The 23,745-nt window shown below is 44.0% G+C and overlaps 2 protein-coding genes across 2 annotated transcripts; both read right to left on the minus strand.

Moving 5' to 3' along the window:
• Positions 1–9,172: 9,172 nt before the first annotated feature.
• Positions 9,173–14,354, minus strand: LOC129597775 (pyruvate dehydrogenase (acetyl-transferring) kinase, mitochondrial-like). The gene is made up of 9 exons (XM_055495442.1): positions 13,802–14,354; positions 12,739–12,896; positions 12,435–12,498; positions 11,537–11,663; positions 11,030–11,116; positions 10,700–10,959; positions 10,363–10,476; positions 10,123–10,236; positions 9,173–9,581 (listed from the first exon to the last, which is right to left on the minus strand). Exons 1-9 carry the CDS (start codon positions 13,961–13,963, stop codon positions 9,456–9,458), a joined length of 1,212 nt encoding a protein of 403 aa, XP_055351417.1. The 5' UTR covers positions 13,964–14,354; the 3' UTR covers positions 9,173–9,455.
• Positions 14,355–14,891: 537 nt separating this feature from the next.
• On the minus strand, positions 14,892–20,242 carry LOC129597782 (RNA-binding motif, single-stranded-interacting protein 2-like). Its single transcript, XM_055495457.1, is given in 11 exon segments — positions 14,892–15,510; positions 16,048–16,125; positions 16,184–16,310; positions 16,439–16,580; positions 16,926–17,148; positions 17,207–17,274; positions 17,277–17,383; positions 17,940–18,628; positions 18,700–18,759; positions 19,193–19,594; positions 19,912–20,242. Coding segments are annotated over 9 exon segments (1,668 nt in total). The 5' UTR covers positions 18,730–18,759; positions 19,193–19,594; positions 19,912–20,242; the 3' UTR covers positions 14,892–15,306.
• Between the last annotated feature and the right edge of the window lie 3,503 nt (positions 20,243–23,745).

The following is a 23,745-nucleotide window of genomic DNA, read 5'->3' on the forward strand; positions in this document are numbered from 1 at the left end:
GTTCATGGGTAGGTCTGCAGCAGCCTTTTAAGCGCTTTGCCGGAACCTATTGGGTTCACAAGGTAGCTATCCGGCGTTTCGCGGGTTGAAGTCCGGTGAGGTCCACTTCTTTGAACTCTGTTTTTCGGACCGATGCATTTAAAGTAATATGTCTTGCTGAAGTGCCGCGGTCCTCCGTCGAAGGTTTCTCTGGTATTCCCGTTCCGCAGATGTAAGTGATATCGCTCCCCGCGTCTGGGGAACGGGACTTAGAGTTTCATCCCCAGGTGAAGGCCTATTGGGCCTCTACTCCGGAGGCTTCAAGTCCGGGTCGATATTGAACAGTCTGTCCATTCAATGACTCAATCATGGTTAAGGCTGCGGTTTGCAGAGTGATCAAGTAACAGATCGTGGTTGCCCGCGATCTGCGGGGGCGTACAGCTGTATCTCTTATTGAGGGTAAAGCTAGTTGCAAGATCGTGGTTACGGACCGCGGTCGGCGGTTTACTCGCTGACATATCCACGGACAGCCGTAATTGTGGCTGACTCTGTGACTTTTTTGGTAGCAGAAATGGTTAAGTGCCGCGGTTTGCGGACTTGGGCAACGTCGGCTTAAGCTGAAGGCTCCGTTCGGGCCGGTAATGGTAGCTAATCGTGGTTCCAGGATCGCGATCTGCGATGCCGGTGGTAGATGTGGTTAGGCGCACGATCTGTGGCGCTAAAGGGTTATTGCCTGAGGATCCGAGCTTTCTGACGGATTCTGTCCGGGGGAAGCCGCGGAAATCGTTCCGGTACGGTGCGAACGCTGAAATTTTGACGGCTGCACCCGTGTTAGCCGAGTCAATCCGGGGGATCCATCCTTAAAGTCTTTGGACGTAGCACAGGGATAAGTTAACCCACCGTATCCCTTATTGAGGGTCCGGTAGTGTAGCGAGTCGTGGTTAAACGCGATCTGCAACAGTTCTTGCCAGCCTTGTACGAGTCTTGTCATGTCCATTTGACCGGTTTAACGGTGAACATAACCCTATTGGGGTCCGGCTACCCGTCTTGCTCATTCCAAGTCGCTGACGACGGGAGCTCCACCACCAAAGTGGGATCCTTCCGAGTCGTCATCCTTATCCCGGTCGCGGTGTTCCGGCTGGTTCGAGGACGTTGCCTCCTGGGTGAAGGTAGACTGGGTGTCCGAAGTCTCCTGACCGGGCTTTCCGGCCTTTACACGGCGTGCTTCTCGGCGTCCGCGATTCCTGCTGGATGATAACGAACCGGGCCACATATCAAACCGGTAGTATGACTTAACTTCGGGCATCGGTGGCGAAGTGAACCCGGGTGGCAGATGTCGATTTACCCGGCACAATTCCGAGAGGGTCAAAGCCTCGTTGCTGTCGGTTTTCTCGTCAGGGTAGTACTGGTACTCTTTCTTCCCACGTTTTGCCGTCATCAAGAAGTCCCGAAGGCACAATCCGACTACTGCGTCTTGCATCGGCGTACTAAGCCGGGCTCCGTAGCCGAGGTGGAATGTTGTTCTTCCGGTACGCGCAGTACACGGTGTAGTGGCTATGGCGGAGGCCGAGCCGGGCCGCGAAGATCAACCGCAAAGCCGTCAGGAAGGCCATCGGGGCTTCCACTTGATCCAGGGGTTCACCGGCTCCGAAGCACTCGGGCATGTCTGGGATGCTCTGGCTGCGGTAACTACCATGGCCATGGCTGCTTGTTCCTCTGGCAGTACGAACTGCGCAACCCATTACGTATGATCCGTAATTTCACGTCCATCCGAGTATATCGGGAGTTGCCTCAACTGAGACCAATCGGGTCGATCCAATGATATGGCCAAGATGGCCGGGTCGGTGGCGCTAGGCAAGCCGTTGTTTCGAAAATGTGAGAAACCGATGCCGTACGCCAACCTGTCGACCATCTGGAAATCTTCCGAACAATGATGATGTTCAAAAATCTGCTGGTAGCAGGAGTTGTTGAGGAACTGCCGCAACCGTTCATCATGTTCCAAACTTGAGTCCGACGATCCTCCCGTTATCGCATAGTGGCCATGACATAGTCTCTCCGTTCCGTTGGATGTGCAGTTTCCACCGCGATGCGCTGTCGGCGCGCATGGTCATACCGAGAGTCATGCTGGCTTGGTACTTCAACTTCAAATATCGGGTACTGAGGCACCGGTAACTCGTCCGGGGCCATCACTTGTGGATCTAGCCTCGGAGCCGGTGAAGGGTGTCGAGCCACGGGCTGTGTGAAGTTCCGCCGGGATTTGGTGTTAGAGTCCAGTACGAGCCCTCCGTTATCCTCCGATCCGGACCGTTTGCCGGGGGAAGGTCGGGTTCGATCCTTCGAAGCTCGGTCAGCCGGGGCTCGGTCAGTGGTAGGCCTACGAAAGTCGCTCTCCAATCTGTGACGTAAGTCGCCGGGAGCCAAGGCCGCTACACTCTGGTTTCTTCTGTTGGTCGGGGTGGACCCTGTTGGGGTCACTGCCACCGTCCCTGGTTGGTCAGCCAAGCGAACTGCCGATTGAGCCGGGGACTGAGGTAAGCCACTCACTTGCGGGGCTACCGGCTGCTGTTCCGGTTGAGCTTGCGGTATTGCCGCGGAGGCTTGCGATTGCGGAGGGTTATTGATCTGGGCCATGTATTGCTGGCCGTCCGGTCCGGTAAACGCCCAAGTCATGCCTTGAAGGGGCTGGGGTCTGCAGCGAACGCACTGGCTATCGCCTATATATTTGCAGTTCCACCTGCATTCCGAAGATCCGCTGATTTTTGCGGCAGCCTCATCCGGGAACCTTTTGGGTTCCACTGTGAGACTACCGGTCGGGGCAGCCGAAAGTTTGTTGTTATCTCGGTTCGTCCATTCTTCATGCTCTCGCTGTCTGTATGCGATTTGCCGGTCGGCTGCCGCTATTTCACGTCGCTCCTCTTCACGCTCGCGCTCTCGGCGCGCTTCGCGGGCTTCGACCAGCCTAGGATTCTCCGGGATCGGTGGGGTGTTACGCCATCCGGGTTCCTGTCGGACGCGACGGTGACGTTGCATGTCCCACAGGTGCAACAACTCTTGTGAGTGCAACTGGTCCAGGAGACGGGTGGTGCTGACCAAGTAGGTGTATGCCCTCAAGTTTCCAGTCACAACTTGGACATATAGGGCCACAGCCTGATCTCGTCGGTGAGCCCTTCCTTCCTCGGCTTGTCCGTCCACGTCCGTAGCAAGCGGTCTGCGTAAGGTAAGCGGGTCCGCGAAGAATCGTTGTTGGCTCGGCACTTCTGGCAGTCCGGGTTGTAGGCTTCCGTCCGAGATTGGGGCTGTGGTCAAACTTAAATTTTATAAGTTATTTTTAAACCTCTTGTGTTTTACGTAAACCTATCGGGTTCTACGCTTGTGACCGGCAAAAATGTCCCCCCTGTCTCCCCGGACATTTTTGCCGTGTCACCCCTGCCACCACCGCCAAAACGATAACCCTTTGGCCAAAATGGTGACTTGAAGGACCTACCACGGAAAGCTGATTTTCAGGTCAATCGGTGACCTTTGAAAAAGTGCCACCAGCGTAACCAAGGCGTTAAATAACAAAAACCCTTGAACAACAGGTAACAAAAGAGATACTATTACCAGAACGATTTTATAAGTATCCACCATGGTGAACATAATTGCCGGAACGAATTTATAGGTGTCCGGCATGGGGGACATTATTGTCCTAACGAATTTATAAGTGTCCGACATGGGAGATATTATTGCCGGAATGAGTTTATAAGTATCGGGCATGGAGGACAATATTGCCCTAACGAATTTATAAGTGTCCGGCATGGGGGACATTATTGCCGGAACGACTAGGAATCTTTACTAGGAAAGTGCACTCGCTTTTGGCGGTCACTGCATACACAAAGCGTTGCAGGATTATATTGTAACAGTTTATATTGTAGCCACACTCCGTGTAGCTAAATGGATGGATCTTCGGATTTTGAAAGATAGCCTACATCGAGCGCGGTTTGGATTTGGATGGGTGACCACTCTGAGTTCAGGCTGCGAGTGCATGGCCAGCAAGGCTGTGTGCGAAGTGGTTAGTCGGCATCTGCGCTGACCGTACGGAGTGGCGTGTACGTTTCCTCGACGCCTGTGGTCAATACGGATTCTACGTGGATCAACTCACCACTTCGATGCCGTACGTGGACGTACGAAGGGGCCTCAACTTCGACTCAACTTTGATACGGATGCGATATAGAGTGATACTGATCTTGTTGTTCTGTGGCTTTGTGCCTTGTGCATGACGTAGCTTTGTGCCCGTATTGGCCTACAGCAATTCTGTGACGTGTTGCTTCTCTAGCGTACGTATTACTGGTGTTTAACGAGTTGTGGTAACTTGACTAGCCTTAGCATATTTGATGTTCTTCAACGGATAAGGATATGTGTGAGTGCCCGTTTACGGGCTTGGCTACTCGAAATTAAATCCATCAATCAATCAATCAATCAGTAGCCGAACTGGCTGCTTTTCTAGTGGGTTGACCGTACCACGATGTTGTGTGGGCTGTTGGGATGAAAGGTTGGCACGTCCGGCAACGGCGCGGTCGTGGACGCTTTTACTGACGTAACACAATTGCTGAACGTAACAACGGAAGTTCACGGCATGTTTAATGACAAGACAAGGTGCAAGGTTTAGGCAAGAGTTTAACAAGCGGAACAAGCTGATCAAGCTGTAACAAGCGAATGCAAGACTGAATTCTAGAAATTGTGAAGAAGAACAGCTAGCCGGTAAAATAGACAGAAATTCATAACGCAGTGATGAATCATAACTGGGTGGTTTTATGGTTGTACAACTTCTATACTTCTATCGCTACAATATGATAGATAATTCGCTTAAGTCGTTGGCGGTATAAGTCCGTGATACGAAGTTTACAATTAACGATTAGAACTATTTCCTATACTTTATCTTCTGCAGAGCTGCCGCAAATTAGTGAAGTGACTTTACAATTCTGCTGCAGCTCTGCAGCATAAAGTACTGGAAATAGTTCCAAATACGACATTTCTGAGTTCGGCATTTTCGGGCGGTTTTTTCGGTTAATCGGTTATAGATTTTTGCTGTACTTCGTAACATTCACTTTGCTAAGGTGGACTTTACGAAGTACAAAAATTTGTAACCGGTAAAACCGCCCGGACGGATGAATTATCATTTAATTGTTCCTAAAACTGCGTATATTTTACCCGGCCTAGATTTGTTTAGCTGTGGCAGAAATGTTATTTATGCCGGACTCACATTTCGAATCTCAGTCAATTAATGAGTTCCTTACCGCCAAACACACCAGTCAACTTTTCGGTAGCAATGCTTCTTATTTCGCACCGATAATTTTAATCGAAAGTACTTTTTCTATTATAAGGATTAATTTTCGCTGAATATTTTTTTATTTTTCGTCTTTGTGATGCATTGTAAACGCTGTGGCAGTTTAGGTGTTTAACGGAAAGGTAATGGATTAATGTAAAAACCACGATTTCCGTTTCGTGATTCCTCCCATTTGCCCAAGGTTGCCTGTTTTAAAATGGGCAGGTGAAGGGGACAGTTGAAAAAAATTTTCGAAGACCATCTCTACCAGTCACAGTGGCAAATTTTGAAAATCCTCTTAGGGCAGCATCCCTGAACAACTGAACGGAGAATGACACCACGGCTGGTGACAGCCGTGAGTACGAATGGCTACTGCGCTCTTCCTATTTTACAATGATGATGTATATGTGATGACCGACGGACGGCTGCCATCAGGTGCACGGGTTGGGTTGCGAGTATATACGGTCACGCCGCATGTGTGCAGATGGTAACAAATACCATCGTCCATATGTGCATTCTGTTGAGGTGACCAATGCACAGAAATTAGAAGGCATATGTAGTGTGAGAATCAACGGCCACTGTGCCCTTTCACTTTTGATGCGGCGACCGACGGACGGATACCACCAGTTACATAATGTGGGAGTACAGTATATACGGCCACGGCGCATGGGTGCATTTGATAGAAAAGGCAACTGCGCACGTGTGCACTTAGTGGCGGTGACCGACGGACGGACACCACATTTTCCATAATCGCTGAACACAGAAGACCTTCGCTACCCTTCGGTCGATTAAATTTGTCTGTGACGTTTGATACTAACCGCTTTCTAACTGCTTTTAATTCAGGTGATGGTTCCGTTAAATTAGGAGAGTGCATTCGCTTTATGCGGGCACTGCATGATCGAAGCGTGCGTGCTCCCCATCACGGTTTTTTTCTGGACTGAAAAAAATTAGGTTTTTATTTTTATTTGTTTTTTTCGAAAAAAATTTCCTTGTATAAACAGAGATAATTAACTGAGTAGCTAACAATCACAATTATTTCCCTGATTTTATCTACAGTTTCGCTTTATTGTAACAAATTTCGAACGAATTCCATAATTTTCACTCAAAACTTGGTAGATAATAATTTAAGAAATCTTTTCTCCATTTCAAATTGTTTCAAATGCATTTCAAGTTATTTCACAATTTCACATTTCAAATCACATTTCAAACGCCCCTCGTTTGATTTTGAAATTATTTCACTTGAAGCTTGAAATGTGAAATGTTTGAAATTGTGATTTCAGCTTTAATGGTAAGTGGGCCTGAACAAACCAAATTTTGAGTTTCACAGTATGTTGTGGCCTAAGGGCACCGCATCATATTTTGCAGATATACCTGTACGAGACCATTTTAAGTACTCGTTAAAACTTTTTATTCATGCTTGCTCGCTTACAGCGATCGTTGTTTACTGTTTCTGGAGAAAACACCGGTAACAATTCTGCAGACACGTATCCGTAACTACTGAGTACTCTTAAGTCTAGTCAAGAACTTACTATAGGTAGAGGACTGGGAAGCGACTCTGCAACGGTCGACTACGTCATCACTGTCGCATACAGAATGCACTGGTGTGCTATTGCTTACCATAGGCCCACAGATTTTGTTGTCCCTTTTTTAAAGATATTCTCAGTTCCTTTCTCCTCTGAAGCTTTCTGATATTTTTAACAGACCATATTGAATTTAGAAACCCAAACGTGAGGGGCTAGAAATAGAAGAGAAAAGAAATATGCTGCAAAAACCGTAAAAAACGCGCATCTGTCACCATGGCAGCCGCCCTTCCGTATATGCGAGAGTGATGACGTCAAACGGTTGGTTACCAGTCCTCCTCACACTATAGTAAGTACTTGGTTTAGTTTGAAACGCCCGCGCGCTTGTGCGATAACGTTAAAACGGCAAATAGTGTGAATACCCACAAACATTCCGGCAATAATGTCCCCCATGCCGGACACCTATAAATTCGTTAGGGCAATAATGTCCCTTATGCCGGACACTTATAAATTCGTTCCGGCAATAATGTCCCCCATGCCGGACATCTTTAAATTCGTTAGGGCAATAATGTCCCCCATGCCGGACACTTATAAATTCGTTCCGGCAATAATTTCCCCCATGCCAACAACTTATAAATTCGTTTCGGCAATAATGTCTCCCATGCCGGACATTTATAAATTCGTTCTGGTAATAGGGTGGGTCTCACATTCAAAGCGAATCTCGCTATGGTACGGTTGCTCAACCGCACGAGGTGGCTGTTTGCAGTGGCCACGCCTACAGATACGGTACGCGAAGCCACCTCGCGAGGTGGAGTTGCTGTATCGCAACTGGATTACAGCAACTGGATTCGCTTCGAATCTGAGACCCACCCATAGTATCTCTTTTGTTACCTGTTGTTCAAGGATTTTTGTTAGGTAACGCTTTGGTAACGCTGGTGGCACTTCTTCAAAGTTCACCGATTGCCCTAAAAATCAGCTTTCCGTGATAGTTCCTTCAAGTCACCATTTTGGCCATAAGGTTACCGTTTTGGCGGTGGTGGCAGGGGTGACGGAGAGATCAGTACGATAGGGATAATTACCGTAATAATCTATCCTACCGACCTACTCAACGGCAGAATATAAGCTGATAATCTCAATGTGGCATAGCTAAGCCTAAGAATCTACGCGAAGCGAGAACTGCATCTCCGACAATAATAAGAGAAGATAAGTAGATCCAAACACAAAAGAGAAAGATCGCGAAAGTACAAGCGATAATAGAAAGTACGATAAAGCCGTCACTTTACGTACTGTACTGCTATATCACGTGAGGGGGACACGGCAAAAATGTCCGGGGGGACAGGGGGGACATTTTTGCCGGTCACAATGGCATTCAATTTCCACACTGCTGCCAGTCGTAAATACTAGAGTAGATTTTAGGCCCAAGGTCAACTTCCATCCCGTTTCCCATTACTACGTAGTACGTACATTAAGGGTTTACATAAGTAGAAACACTTTTTCGTGAATTTATTTGCGCTTTCCCGTTTTATAAATTATTTTAACAAATGTTTTATCGAAAAGCTTTTCTTTCAGGTATCTGATGAGTTTCTTCTAGCTGAGTTGCACTATTACTGTAGTTTAGGAGTAGTGGCACACCAATGAATTCGAAACCAAATTAGATCGCATTAGACGTTAGTACGTACAAGCCGGTCCGGAGTTGGAGCACGATAGAGAAGAGCGAACAATGTAAATTCATGAGTTGCGCCAGTTGTAGTGCAGTGGCTATCGTCGAAGCGCTAACATCGCGCTTATTATGCGTTAGCTGTTCTCTATCGTGCTCTAACTCCGGACGGGCTTGTACATATGTCCGCGGTGATTTTAAAGGCTAGAAGGGCAAAACTTTAGGGCAATGGTAATGCGGCGTTAGAGTTCAATCAAAGACGTCTCTTATTTGAATTTCTCTTCTTTGAATTCCTTAAGGGTTTTAGTTTTTTTCATTTACTCATGCGCTGATAATAAGCGACGATGAGCTGCCGATCTGAATGGTCAGTACTTCGTGAAGTAGAAAATTAGCTGATAAAAGAACACGGAGTCTCGTTTGAAATTCTGTTCCCCAGGAGTAATGCTTCATTCCGACTTCGTAGCAAGTGTTAAATGATCCAGGAGACTTAAAGTTAAATGTTCGTGCAACAATGGCAAATGAATAATAACTGTCAACTAGAAATTATTTTCGCTGCTGCTCCAGCTTGGCACCCTCTGCACGCTTAAGCACTTCTCAGGAGTAACTACTGAACAGCAAAAATCAAGCGCGCTTGAAAAAATTTTCCGCGTGTTGAGAGAGGCTTCGAAAAGAAATCAACACAACAGGACAATAATTACTGTATCTGATAAGAAAACATCTGAAGCGTTTTGTTACGGATCCTATCATCCTAATACAAACTACAAAGTATGAGTACTACGCTTGTCGAACAACATCTGCAATAAAACAAATGAAAACACCTACAAGCAGACGAAAGAGCATTCAAAACATACGACAGGCAGATGAAAATCTGCAAACACATCAGAATATTTTCCAAACGACCATTCGCGGCCCAGCAACAACAAGGAGATTATAAAATTATAAATAGAAAGGAGAGGCTGTAAAAATTAAATTAAGCTAATATGTCTATGTTATTGCATCATCCCCATTCGACCTGAAATTTGGACTGATTGGAGCTCCAGCCGTGTGTGCGAGAAGTTTTGTACTGACGCAATACACTCTTGTTAAATACCGGTAGCAGTTCACTGGCACTTTCGGACAACGTCTGCAATTCAGACAATGGACAGTACATGGTTGCAAAGTTAAACTGGAAAGCTTGCTACAGTCATGTTAATCCAGTAGATAAATACATAATACAGTGCCTTCACAAACATTAAAAACAACGATATTTTCTACAACACTCAAGGTTTTATACAATACAATACAAACAAGCTGCAAAATATGCACCGGGAGGCTGAACAAAATGGCGTACCTCCAGTCAACCGAAAAATTACGAATAACCCTTAAGTGCCAAGTTACCGAATTAAAATATCGCGAAAACGATGGCGATTATCCGAATGCAGCTTTTTTTAAACGAAGGAAATGAATGTTCTACCACGGTATAAAAGAGATTTATTTCTTTTTTTTAGAACCACGGTATAAAAGAGATAAATCTCTTTTATACCGTGGTTCTACATAACTCACTAAACGTATACGAGCTACTAACTGCTCCTTAATAACACAAAAGTGAATCATAGTTTTGCAAGGAAAAATTCACAGAATTTCCAAGGAAACGGTCGAAATAACAGCGAAGACTTTGAGATTACCTTCAGATAAATAATTGCATCGGTGCCGTATCCGTGCATGGAATACACTTGCAGATCACCGTGGAAATACCGGGCATACAACCGCGACAACGGCAATCCATAACCATACCCCGCCTGCCATGAAAGTAAACGGAATTATTTATCAATCTGATAAATATCGGCACGGTTTCTTTCAATTTTAATCGTAATCTAACGAGCAAGCTGCGAGCCTTTTCTTGCAATTTGCAAGTTAAAACCTACCATGGGAACAACGTTCATGCCTTCGTTTCCGACCGGCGCCGGGGCGGTACTGAACATGTATTCAAATAAACGCGGCATGTATTTCTGCGGAATTCCACCGCCTAAATCTGACATCTGCAATTCCCAAAAAATTAAATATCCATAAAAATAAAAATACGAAATTCAAATCAACATAAAAAGCAAACGAACAAAGTAATAAAATTGAAACAGAATATCAGAGAACTTTTAGATGTGCCACAATGCCGGAAAAAGTTGAGTTAAACTCAGTTAAAGTAATCATAATCCATACGTCAAATACGACAAAAATTATAAAATTTCTAAATTAAAATTAACACCCCTTGATCGCCACATCCTCAGCACTCTTGACAATAACGACTTGAATAGGCGCCAAAGTGGCCATCTCTTCCGTCCTCTCGCACAACGCTCTCATAGAATTTTTAAATAATTCAAAGGTTATATGGTAAAGATGCGACGGGACGTATACGATCTTGGCGGAAGAGTTCCTCTCTTTGTCCACCGTGTTGATGCAGTGTATCTGCAATTCCGGCGCTCGCGTGTAATAGGTTTCGCATAGCGACCGCGCATTTACATATGCATCTACAGTACCAAATGAAACATTTTCGCTTACTACAGGAAATTTCGCGCAGATGAAAAGAGATTTTCATACCATCTACCACAGCTTGTAAATCACATTCGGGATCGATTGTGCCCACGTGCTGGGCGCTGAACGGCTTCTCTCCGCCAAATAAAATCGCTAAAAAATCAAAAAAAGATTATTTAAGACGCAAGAACCGACAATTTATCGATTAAAAATAACTTCTTTTTATTCTGAATTTTTTTGTTTACAAATAATTTCGAGATTTTCACATTTATTATAAGATTTATAGAACTTAAAAGTCCTTTCAGTAAAATGTCGTAGCTGACATTTCTCGATAGCTTCAACGCCAGAAAACAAAGACTGAAAACTCACAATTACTACAGATTTTTAAACATAATTTGTTCCGTTATTTCCCTCTTCAAACTGAAATTGAAAACGGAAGCAATTTACCGGCGCTTGCACGAGATGTCAACAGAATAAAAAGATGCAAACTACATGCCAACCGTTTGGCATATGTTCCCGCCAATTATGTTGCTGTCAAAGGCGGCAGAATACAGAAACCGCAGCATTACTCACTGTGCTGATTAATGAGCATACGAATGGAAATGCGCATCATGTAGAATCGATCGAGAAAATACTGGATGCTGCTCCGCGTCGCACTGTCCACCAGGCCTTCCGCGCTGTTCTTCAACTCCACAACACCCTAAATAACACATTAAATGCCGATAAAAACGAGTTCTTAATCAAACGTCAATCAAGAAACCGTACAAAACGAACAGTTATGGAACAGTCAACGAAATTAACAGCCGCGACTAAATCGTTCGTTCTCCAACGATGTACAATCAATACATAAACATAAGGAATTTTCAGGAAAGATGGTGCTTTTCTGCCCCAGGTGTGAAAATTATTGGCTTTTAAAAATTAAGAGAAAACGCAGACCATCTCCGAAGCGGAGCACACAGAATTAATCTCTTATTTTTATATTTAATTTTTTCCAAAAAAATAAATAAGAATAACTAAACTAGAAAAATCGAAGTCAACAAAATATATAAAATTAAAAAATAAAACAACAACATTCTGTGCATTTATTATTACAAAGCTTCCAAGTTACAGAAAGAAAAGCACAATAAACAACACGGAAATTAGCCGGAAATCGCTATCATTACAGCGAAAGCGAGACCTTTGTACTTTACCCAGATCTGCTAACATAAATCACCGTATATTATCGCCAGTAATAAAACACCCGTCTGCAGCACGTTCGCTGATAGGAGCAGCAGCAATTCAATGACAAGTTGACAACTATGCCAATACCATGGCAAGGGCATTTTTCTTTTCGTGAGAAAACGCACAAGCCCGCGTCGCACACACAATTAAATTATCAAACTTATCTTAACTCTAAATTTTTGCAGATTTATTTCGTTGAACCTGAATTTTATCGCGATTTAGTGGTGATCCACGCTTCCGATTAACCCACCTGCGCCATTGTTTCCACAACACCAGCATGTCGGTTGCGAATCGTCGTCAAATCGGCAGTAAATCTAAAAAATTGTTATTTAAAAACGCAGAAACTTAGCGCTGTTTCTTTCATTCAAGAATTTACAAAATTTTAATATTGCCATAGAGTAATTCAACAAGGGGCAAAAGACACACTGAAAACAAGATAAGGATGTGATATCCAACCTAACTTCACAATATACACAATGGAAAATTTGAGCGTTCCAATTTAGACTGCGTTATGATGCAATCTGCATCAATTAAAAATAATAACCCGCACTGACTTTTTAATAATTTCCGGGTCGTGGGGATCGGCGTGTTCGTAGTTGAGCACTTCAAAGAAGCTTTGCTCGTACCAGTGCTGGACGATCTTCGTGCTGGACTGCGACAGCAGACTCTCCGGCAACAAGTGGATCTCCTTCATGATATTGGCCAGGCGCACCTGCAAAACGATAGCTAATACATATGCAATATAACCACAGCATTAGCATTTGTGAAATGAAAACACACCACTTTGCAGCTAAATTAACAGCAAAAAAAAACAGTAAAATGCATGAAAAATCTGCAATATCTGGACCATGTGCTTACTGTTTTGTTATGCATGAATTACATACCAAGGGCCATTTGCGGATAACAACAAACAGATAAGTATTATAAAATAACGCATAGCCAAATTATTACGCTGGAAAAGCCAGATAAACTTTGCCACTGCATCCAGAAACATATTACTACTAATTAACAACCAAAAAAAAGTATGGAATAAAAGTATTGTAACTATTTACTCTTGCCGATAATTAAGTAATAAAAAACGAAAATTTTCTATCGTAAAATCGGAAAAAAAAGTACTAATTAATTTTGATTAATCGTCCTTCCGAAGAAATTGAAAATAACGTGCACTGAAAAACACACTGCAGCAGAAAATCGGAAACCACATGAAAAGATAAAAATAAGTCAGCATAAAAGCTGCAAAGCTGTTATCTGTTTTCCAAAGTCTTCGCTGTCTCAAGCGACTGCAGAGATGCAAATATGCGAAATATTCATAAAGAAATAATTACTGAATAAAGAACTCGCATTGAGTAAGTACTAAGTACATACAGTAATCGCATGAAAAAAATGCATGGAGCGTGTCTGTTTGTACAGTAACTGCAAACCTGGAGCAGCTTTTTCTGAAATATGTTCCTCTAGTTATCAGACTTTTTATTCTACATTTAGCTATCTTCCATAAACAAAAAATACCAAAATGCAACCTACCAAAAAATTATATTCAGACGGAGAAAAAGACCAGCCAGAAAATCAAACAAAAAACTGAAAACTTTTGCAATACGGCGATATGCAAATGCAACTCACCAGCAGCTCCCTCCTGAGAAACTCAAAGCTGCTCCTGGCACACAACTCCTTCCCGCTGACCGTCAAACTCCTTCCAAACTCCACAAACTGCTTAATACTCATGGGAGTAGGGTTGAAATGCGAGTACTCATCGATCATCTTCTGCTTCTCCTTGGCGTCCATCTTCCCTTCCTAACCCCTGCACCAGAACTAGGGGCCGCCCCCCTGGGGCCAATGCCCTTCCCTTTGAACGTCGACTCCGACAGGCGCGTCGACGCCGCCAACGCCGAGGCGCACCGGTGGATGAGGAAGCGGGAGAGGAGGTTGGGGGGTGTCCGCACAGAGAACATGGCGACGAAACCCGGAGTGCAGTATAAAATTACTGGATGCTAGGAAAGCATGTTCTGACATGTACACAGACAAACGGATGATCCGGCTAACGGATGCAGATTATGCGGATTCCCGATCAACAATGGAGAGAAGATAAACGCAACATGGGAAAAAGGATCAGTGATGGACAGTTGGACTGGAACAGGAGGAAAACAGAAATTTGCAGATGTTTTGCAGAAATCGATAGCGTATACGCGCTGACGTCGACTGGCTCGGTTCAAGTTGTTTGTTTGCGCTTGAGTCGCTTGACTGGAAAATTGCTGGGGTCGCAGCGAGGCGAGGTATGCGCCGTGTGCGGTGAGCCGAGCGGACATTCTATAGTGATCCTACCGCCCGTGGGCTCTCACAAACCGGAAGTACAGTATCAGGGTTATTTTTGCATAACAGCTAACTAGAAATAAAATGTGCCTAATAAAAAAAGACGCGCCATTTTACAATGATAGTTTTCCTAATGGTTAGATTAGATTGTAATTTTGTTCAATAATTAAAGAAAAACGCCGATAATTAAGTAACGGTAATTCAGGATTAGCAAAACACTGTTGAATGAAATCCTTTCGAAATATTACCACAATATCATTAATTTCTGGTTTTCGTGTTTTTGATATATATTTTTCGAGAAATCTGCTGTTGTTCTTTCTTCGCAGCTTCGGTTGGAATTTTCTGCAATTTCTGCAGGAATGCTACAGCAAACGTCCCGGAAAAGTTAAAGTCATTTTCCAAATTCTGTAACAGTTTGCATTTTATTGGTTAAAGACACATCCTAACAAAGCAACATCATCTTCCTAAAACTAAAAAACATGCAGACACAATGACACGAAAGCGCACAGAGACACGCTGCACATACACGGCATAATTATCAAAAAAATATCGGATAAATACATGCAAAAAATGGGGAGAGAAAAAGCAGCTCAGCAAAAAATATTACAAGCGACAACATCCCGTTCTCGTTCCGGGTACTACTCCGCCGATGAAAACATACGCAGCTCGTTCAATCGTTTAACAACAAATTCGCTCAAAAACAGGCGCAAGGGCGCATTAAGCACGGAGAGAGAGAAAAAGAGAAAAGCAAAAAACAACAAAAATCCCACGGCAAAACTTCTTTCCGTTCGTCCCATCGTCGTGTCCGTCCAGTGTTCTTACTTTTGCTGATTGTAGGAAGTGTAGACTGCCATGTTGGGCGGCTGGCCCGTGACCATGCTGTTGACATTGGAATGGGCCACGCCCTCCATCGGGACGCCGCCCGGACCGCCCTCCTCGCCCTGCCCGCCTTGGCCGGCCATCTGCATGCCGGCGGGGTAGATCTGGTTGTAGCCGTACTGCGAGTACGGGCCGGCGTTGTACTGTTATGAAAAAACAGCCAATCAGTAATGCATTTAATTTCCAAAACAGCGTTCCACAAAAACCACCGCATTTCCGGTGTAATTCCTTTCAGGTCTCCAGGGCTTCCATCAAACGAAGAAATAGTTTTAATGTGAGAAAACGTTGTTCAAAAATATTTTGAAAATTCAGTAGTTCTTAAATTCCAAAAAATACGAGTATCGTGGTCACAAATCACAATAATTTCGATAAAAAAACAGAACTATTTTTAATTTTCACGGATAACGTTATCCTTATAATATCCCTGACCAACTCGATTTTAACACAAAATTCGCGCTTATAACGCACGATCCAAAAAACAGGGTTCTTTGTAAAAATACTGCTAAATATAAAACCACACAATAAAAAACTCAATAACGATAATTAACTTTATCAATGAATAAAATTGGCAAATCGGCAAAAAAATTTCAAATCGTAGCGGCAATAAACGTAAAATCTTCGTGGGTTTTAAACAGTTACTAATTAGCAATTATTGATGCCGTTAAACAACTTAAACTCACATGCGAGGACAATCCCATCTGACTCATCTGAGCCGCCAGTTGGGCCATGGAATATCCAGCGTTCTGTCCCTCCACGCCCTGAAAAAAATCTACCATTAAACCGGACCACGAAGAACTTTTTTCCCATCTATCTCACCTGCATCATCTGGGTCATCTGCTGCGGAAGTATAGTGTACTGCGGCTGCCACTGTGGCTGATAGCCGGCCAAGGCGGCGGTTTGTGGCACCTGGTAGCGGATGCCCGTCAACATCGATCCCGCCAACCTGCGCAAAATTACACTCATTCAATGGAAAAAATGTGCTGAATATTTACGCATGTGAACAGTGAAACAGCAGCCCCATTTAACGAAAAAGGCGGCAATTAATTGTGAATTTATAAATGTGAAACATACCCGTTCTGACCGACGCCCATATGCTCATAACCACCGATGCCCATGTGCTGTTCCATGCGATTCCATCCCTGTCGATCACGATTCTGCATGCGCCGACGATTGCCGCTGTCCGCGAATTTGACCACCAGCGGCTCACTACTTCCTGTAAAACACCACAATAATTTTAGCAATTTCCGATTCTCTCACATTCCAGTTACAAATTCTATTTCCTCAGCCAATAAAATTATCAAAATCGCGTCCAAAATCACAATTATAACGATTTTTTTAAATTTCCTTAATATTCAAGTATTATTTATTTCTTTCATAAATGATCGTCTTAAAATCAACCGAAAAATAACAAGCATGCAAGTGACGGTACTTACGCATTTCTACACTCCACAATTAGCACGCAGCAGGCATCACAACAAGCACAGCATTAGCACACGGAATACGGCTACCCCGTATTCATACAAATTAAATACTAAATTTAAATATTAATTCAACGTACCGGCAATGAGTTTCCCGTTGAGATGTTCAATAACCTTATCGCAAATATCCTTCGTCTCCATGCGCGCGAACCCCACACCGCGGCTCTTGTGGCTGTTATCGCGCAGGACCCGCGTGGACACCACCCGCCCATAGGGCTGCAGCATGGCCTCCAGATCGGTCTCCGTCATGTAGGGCGACAGATTGGCCAGGTACAGGTTGGTGGGGTCGGCATCCTGCAACTGCTGCACCGGGGTTATGCATGCTCTCTTCTGCAATGGTAGGGACGAGATTGACACTCACCTGCATCTGTTCCTGGGGATTGCGCACCTTCGCCATCTGCACCAGCATCCCGCGGGCGCTCAATTCTTCAACGCCCGATCCGCCGCCTGCGGGTTCTCAAAGTCCACGAAGCCGTAGCCCTTGCACTGGTTGGTCTGCTTGTCGACGATGGCCTTTGTCGAGTTGATGTTGCCAAAGCTAAACAAAGAAAACCAATAAAAAAGTCTAAATTTTTCTGCTTCACGTTGATCATGGAGAAGTTTAGCAATCCAACTTCCGGTGTATGTATTTTCAGCCTAATTTTTTAAGGAGCTTTCCTGAACCAACATCTTCTTACGCAGTAATCAAAAGAATTCAAAATATCACTAAATTAAGTTCCAAAAAAACTTTGTCCTTCTGAACCCGAGAAAATCCAACGAAAGGGTACAATAGTACAATTACGTAAGTTATTAACAGCCATCTCGAAATTTTTTAACATTAAAATTTGTTAATATTTTATTTCAACGATCGCGTCTGCATTTTTTTGGTAATTCAATTATCACTGTCTTCTGTATATTAAATAAACGCTGCTCAATAAATAATAACCAGTAATACACTACAAAAAAATACGTTGAACCAGTATGAATAAATTCAACCGGAAGTACCTTTTGATAAACAAAATGTTTGTTTTTACCATCTAATTCAGTAAATCCAGTAGTAACTATTTTTCAAGATTAATTAATAACCCTTGCAAGAAATATTTAGGACCACTTACACTCCACACATGCCCAGCAGATCCCGGTCCGACGTCTGTGGCGGCAGTCCGCGGATGTACAGATTCGTCTTACTCAACTGCTCCAGCCCCTGCTGCATCCCCATCCCGCCGCCCATTCCTCCGGGCATCATCCCCATCGGCCGCGGTCCTCCATACGCGCCCTGCGGATTCCCCAGCGTCATCTGATTCCCCTGCTGCGCATACCCTCCGACACCCATGGCGCCCTGCGGAATCCCCTGGCCGTTATTCAGATTGATGGTGGTGGGCTGCGGGAAGCGGGTGGCCCGCGGATAGAAGGTCCCACCGGGCCAGGCGCCCTGGCCCTGTCCGACGCCCTGCTGTCCCTGTTGGCCGACGTTCTGCCCGGGTCCGCCGGCCATTTGTAGACGGGGTTTGCCGGCGAAACGGTGTTGCGGTGGCTGGCCGGGGGAGATCCCGCCGCCCGCCGTGCCCTGCGGGGAGCCGGTGGGCTGCATGGGGCGCCACTGGCCTTGGGCCTGGGGGCCGGCCTTCCGCGGGGTGGTCTGTTGTCCCTGGCTGCGGCCGCCGGCGTTCGGGTTGGAATTGGCTTGGGGCTTCTTTCCGTTGGTCTCTTCGTCCGTCAGATCGCTGCGGCTGCCCAGGTCGGTCTTCTCTCCGTCCGCTAGTGGGGAATTTCCAGCGGAACTATTCTGATCCATTCCAAAACTCTACAATGACACGACACAATTTTTGCATTATTTCAAATTAACTAATTTCAGTGTCATTTTTTCAACGGAACCTCGGGATCACATATGGCTTGATATTCCATTTGACCTTGGCTGTCCGACAAACGGCAAGCCTTTAAAATTAATCACATCCGCAACTCAACAATAAAATTCAAAAATAAAATCCTTGTCAAACAAAAAAGCGCTGGGTTTTACCAGCAAGAACAGCACGAACCATTACGTCACTCTACCTATCGACAAAAGACTAAGTGGCTTCGTTGGCGCCAGCAAATCATTACGATTAACTCAAGTACAGCGTCTTCCTTATAATTTCTCGCTACTCAAATCGAACAATCGAAAACAGGAGCTCCAGTACAAATTCACCAAAAATTCGAAAAATATTTTCGGACTAAACTTAGCGCACGTTACAAGATCCCTGTTTCGCTACCAGTTAATCCATCCTGCATTACAGGGACTGCGCCAGATAAGAGCAATTTAAGCGCATCCCAAAACCAAAAAAATCGTAATTTTATAGGGCGATTATAATACACAAAAAAACGAACTTACTGAGATATAAAAGTTGAAAATAGATGATTCCTATTAAACGGAATAACCCGCGTCCACAACAACAACAAATGGAAGATCGTGGTTGTCAGGAGCTGATAAAAATCAACGGAGATCACACAGCAGGATCACTCCGTCGCAGATCCTCCAGGAACTGAACCGAAACCTGATTAACGTATGATGGAGATAGATTAAACGCTGACACAACACGGGATATGTTGAATTATAAACTGAACACGGATGTAAAAGCTGAATGGGCAATGGATCGTCTTTGGTGTGCTGGTTTCGCGACACAGTGCGCGCAGATCAGGATGGGGCACTGCTCGTGAGAGAGAGAAGAGATACGGGTTTTGTGCGTCCCTGACGAAGAGATATCTCCACACCGCAATAACGATGGAGAAATAACTGCAAAAAATAGCAAGAAAATTAGAAAAATCTGAGGAACCCTCCAAACGGGGTCAGCGGGAAAACCATCTCAAACGCATTTACCCGGTCATTTTTCATAATATTTATATTATGAAATAAATTTTTATGCTTTTCCATCAAAACGGTAGACAAATAACCAGTTTTTCATCGCGGAAACAGCCGAAGACCCGCTTTCGAATCAGCAGCACGCAGAAAACCGCAGCGTTTTTAAATCGCGTTCCTGGCCGTTATCCGCTCCCATTCATCTTACTTTTTCGATAAATTTAAAGTAAAAGGTTTTAAAAGTATTTACATACCTTTGGATAACGATGAAAACAACGGATAAAACGGATGTCGATTAAAAACTCGAATGGATAACAAGGCACGGCAAAATTTCGAATCAGTGTGTTTGTTATTAACGGCGTTTAAAAAGGTGGCTGCAGATAAGACTTGGCTGGAATATGCTGTAAAGAACGCTGTGCTTATCCTATTTTGGTAAAAGTATAAATGGATGGGAATAATTTAAAGGTAAAATACGATTATGAATAGGTATGGTTAAAGATATTTACAAACACACACCAACCTACGGACACATTTTGCCTGGATTAAAAATCAGTTCTGAAAAGTAAAAGCCTCTTCGATCTGTGTCATGACCGATGACGGATGCTGGCCCGAACGTGCTGAACCGACTCATGTCAGCACCGTGTGCGCAGTGCGCACAGACAGTGCACAGGCAGCGAGTGGGTCCATTATTCCAAACCACATCCGGGTCGCCCAGACTGCACCCGGCCCAGACGGCGTTTAACCTACTGGCAGACACAATGCTCAGCCGGCGCCGCCAAAATGTGAGCCCAGCTCCATTTGCATGGCTGGACAGGGATGAATTCCAGCAACACGGTATGCGACAGTTCCATTTCCATTTTCAAATTGGCATTTCCGTCTGCACCTGCTTGTCCAGCTTGCTAACTACATATTGCCTTTTGAATATTTTTAATTTTCCTGATTTATGGAAAATGTTGCAAATCGCCGAGTTTTTTGTTTTTACAAAATATAATATTTTTATAATTTTTTCGGGATGCTAATATCCATGTTCCAGTCCTGGGAACCAGACACAGCTTCATGAATCGCCCGTACGAATTTTCCGTAGATAAATTTTATGTTTTTATCGTTTCTACCGTTGAGTTCGTTTGAAATTATTTTATTACTTTTTTTATTTCTGGGATTTCCGTGTGTTTAAGTCATGTATGGGATCACAATAACTTATGTTGGTTACAGTGCAGAAATGAGTATCGTCGGTAGTCGGTAGGATAGTTTTCCAGAACGCGTCACAGCTTGCACGATCTTCCTAATGAAAATTCCTCTCCTTTTGTCGGCATCCCATCGCCCGCAGCCCAATCGTATTAATATTTTAATATCCCCGAGATGAGCCGTGGTTAATTAAGATCTGCGCCGGCGAGCGGCGACCTTAATTCGTAATTGGCGCGCGGCGATCGCCTTGGGGAGGCAAGACATGGATCATTCTAATGTGGGTTAATATGGCTCACTGGGCATTGGCCAGACGCAGCGCTCCCATTCGCCAGCCTGCGCACTGATGCATGACGTCATCCAGCGGGCTTTTCATCTTTCTAGATTCTAGACAGGCAGGCAACGCTCCATTGCCCGCTTAGCGATACACAGCGAAAATACAGCGGCGGTCATCTAACAATCGCCAGCGCTCTCTGCAGTTTATCAGCGATTTCCAGCTCGCCTTTCTTCTTTTCCTCAAGAGAGGGAACGAGAGAGAGGAGAATTTATGTTCCAACCCGTTTATGCCTGCCAGACCGAGCATGACTGACCAAACGCAGTGGCTAGCGGATCAGACTCCAATAGCGCGGTGCGCGTCGTCGCCTCGTATTGGCTAATAAATCCACTCGCCAACCATTCTCCAGTTTCTCTCCCATGCTCTTTCATCTCGTGGAGGGAGAAATATTGCTCTCTTTCTTTTAATACTCTTTTGGCATAATCCGCAGCTGTTACACATTATGGCCAAGTGAAGCGGCACGGCTCAATCGCGTCAGGTCCCGTTTTATTGCCTCAGCACATTAATTATGTCCAGACACGTTGGCCGACAAAGAATGCTAGTCGTAATCTTCTCCTCGCTTTTCATGCAGTTTTAACTTATGACATGTTGGGGATTGTCGGGGATGTTTTAACGGAATGTGGATGCAGAGGTTAAGATGATTATCCGCGGAGAATTATTGTAAGTTCTGACCTGTTGTGTAATGATGTAAAATTTGCTTGGTCACGTTTCGTCTGTCGCTTGACCATATTGTTATATGAGTCAGTGCGATGATTCATTGGTTTTTTAAGCGGCTATCGCATTCCCGCGCATTATGTTACAGAATCAATAGCAGGCTTTTAGAAAATAATCATTTATTAATTCTGAATTTTAATATTTTTGCGTTGTACAACAGGGCAAGGACGGTGCGATTACTATTTACGATTGTTATGATGATCGATACAAATCGATAGGTTTGAAAGGGCAAAAGCCTAAAAGGAAACGATGGACATGTGTACTTACCTTGTTAGCTGGTAGTGAAGTTTTGGAACAGGTGGTGTATTTTTGTCTGATGTTCCATCGTGATAATGTAATGCAAATTATTGACGTGCTGCGACGATATGTTCACTTTTCATGCGAGTAATCATCGCGCAAATACGGTAGTTCGATATGCTTGCAGTTCTCAAATTTTGTTTGTAAGCTGTAAACTTTATTTTATCCATCTTATTTAATTTTTATTTTTTTGTATCCCAGTTATTTTCTCAGGCCATTGAAAAAATGATCAATTCAATTTTATCTAAAACCGGCTGTGCTATAATTTTATTTAAATGCAATTATGAGCGCAATTTCTATTTAAATAACTCGGGTTTTCGTTAAATTAATCGGTAAAAAATATTTACTACACGGACCGGAAGTTAATTTCTTTAGCCAAAATAAATCATATGAAATTAAATGTTTTTGTTTTGCTGGTTAAGTATCCGGAACATCAAGGTTTCCTTGTTTGGTACATACACAATTATATTTACTTTGAGTAGATGCCGGTCTGATATCAAATGCAAATGTTTCTGGAGCGGTCAGTGTGGTTTATTGATTCAGCCTGGCAGATTACTTGGCAGGGGCGGAATGTAAAAAATGCCAGCGATGATATGGTAATGTTTTGACATTTCAATTTGGGGAAAATCATTTAGCCAAACAGTGTTTAATTTGGCCGAGTGTAATTCTAGCCGGGATGATCAGTTTGGCTTTGTAAAGTGCAATCTGAACGGGTTGTTATTAAGTACACACGGCAGCTGCTGCACAACGAAGTGCTCTGTTCACTCGCTGAGTCGCTTGCCTGCACGTCCCCCCGACTGCTTCCCTTGATTCCCGGGCGGGGAAGCCGAACAGAACGGGCTGTGTTGTTTTGCACATGGTAATTTTTCAAGAGTCCCAATGTAACCCACTTTGAATGGCTGGCCCAGTCTTTTGTCGCAGCCAGGACGGAATTGCTACCAATCCCTCGATTAGCGCAGGCGCCCAGCGGGTGCGGACGGTAGCGTAACGAAGTTATTTGTTACTTGATTCCTTATTTATTCATTAGTCGTAAAACAGCAATAATTAATCATCAGTTCGGTTGGCATTAGTGGGAGCGACTGAACAAGATCATTTCTTTGTCGGACAACAAAAGATTAATTTGAAAAATCTTGATGTAGTTCCGAAAATATTTTGATGACCTTTTGGGCAGGTAGATAATAACAAAAGATTATAAGAATTTAACAGAAAATTCATGGATTTTTTCAGTACAATATTTTCGTACGGAATATTTTGAAAGTGTTGAGTGACGGAAGTGGTATAGCTGTAAATCATTTTACGATGACCTTTTGCTTGTTAGTTAAGCGGATAGATAGTCAAAGAAAGTTATAAAGTTATAATGATTTTTACAAAAAATTCCCAGAGTTTTCATAAATACATTATTCTAACGATTTTGATGCAGCGAATATTTTGAAAGCGTTGAGTGACTGCCAAGTGCAGCTACAATGGGTAATAAGCTCGTTACGCCCCCGCCGCTGTGGCCCCGGCGTATATATGCAGCGAATGCCGGGCGCGAGTGTAATTGAAGCATATGCGGCATGTG

Source organism: Paramacrobiotus metropolitanus, unplaced genomic scaffold (genome assembly GCF_019649055.1).
Source record: "Paramacrobiotus metropolitanus isolate TYO unplaced genomic scaffold, Prichtersi_v1.0 Parri_scaffold0000109, whole genome shotgun sequence".
NCBI classification, from domain to species: domain Eukaryota; kingdom Metazoa; phylum Tardigrada; class Eutardigrada; order Parachela; family Macrobiotidae; genus Paramacrobiotus; species Paramacrobiotus metropolitanus.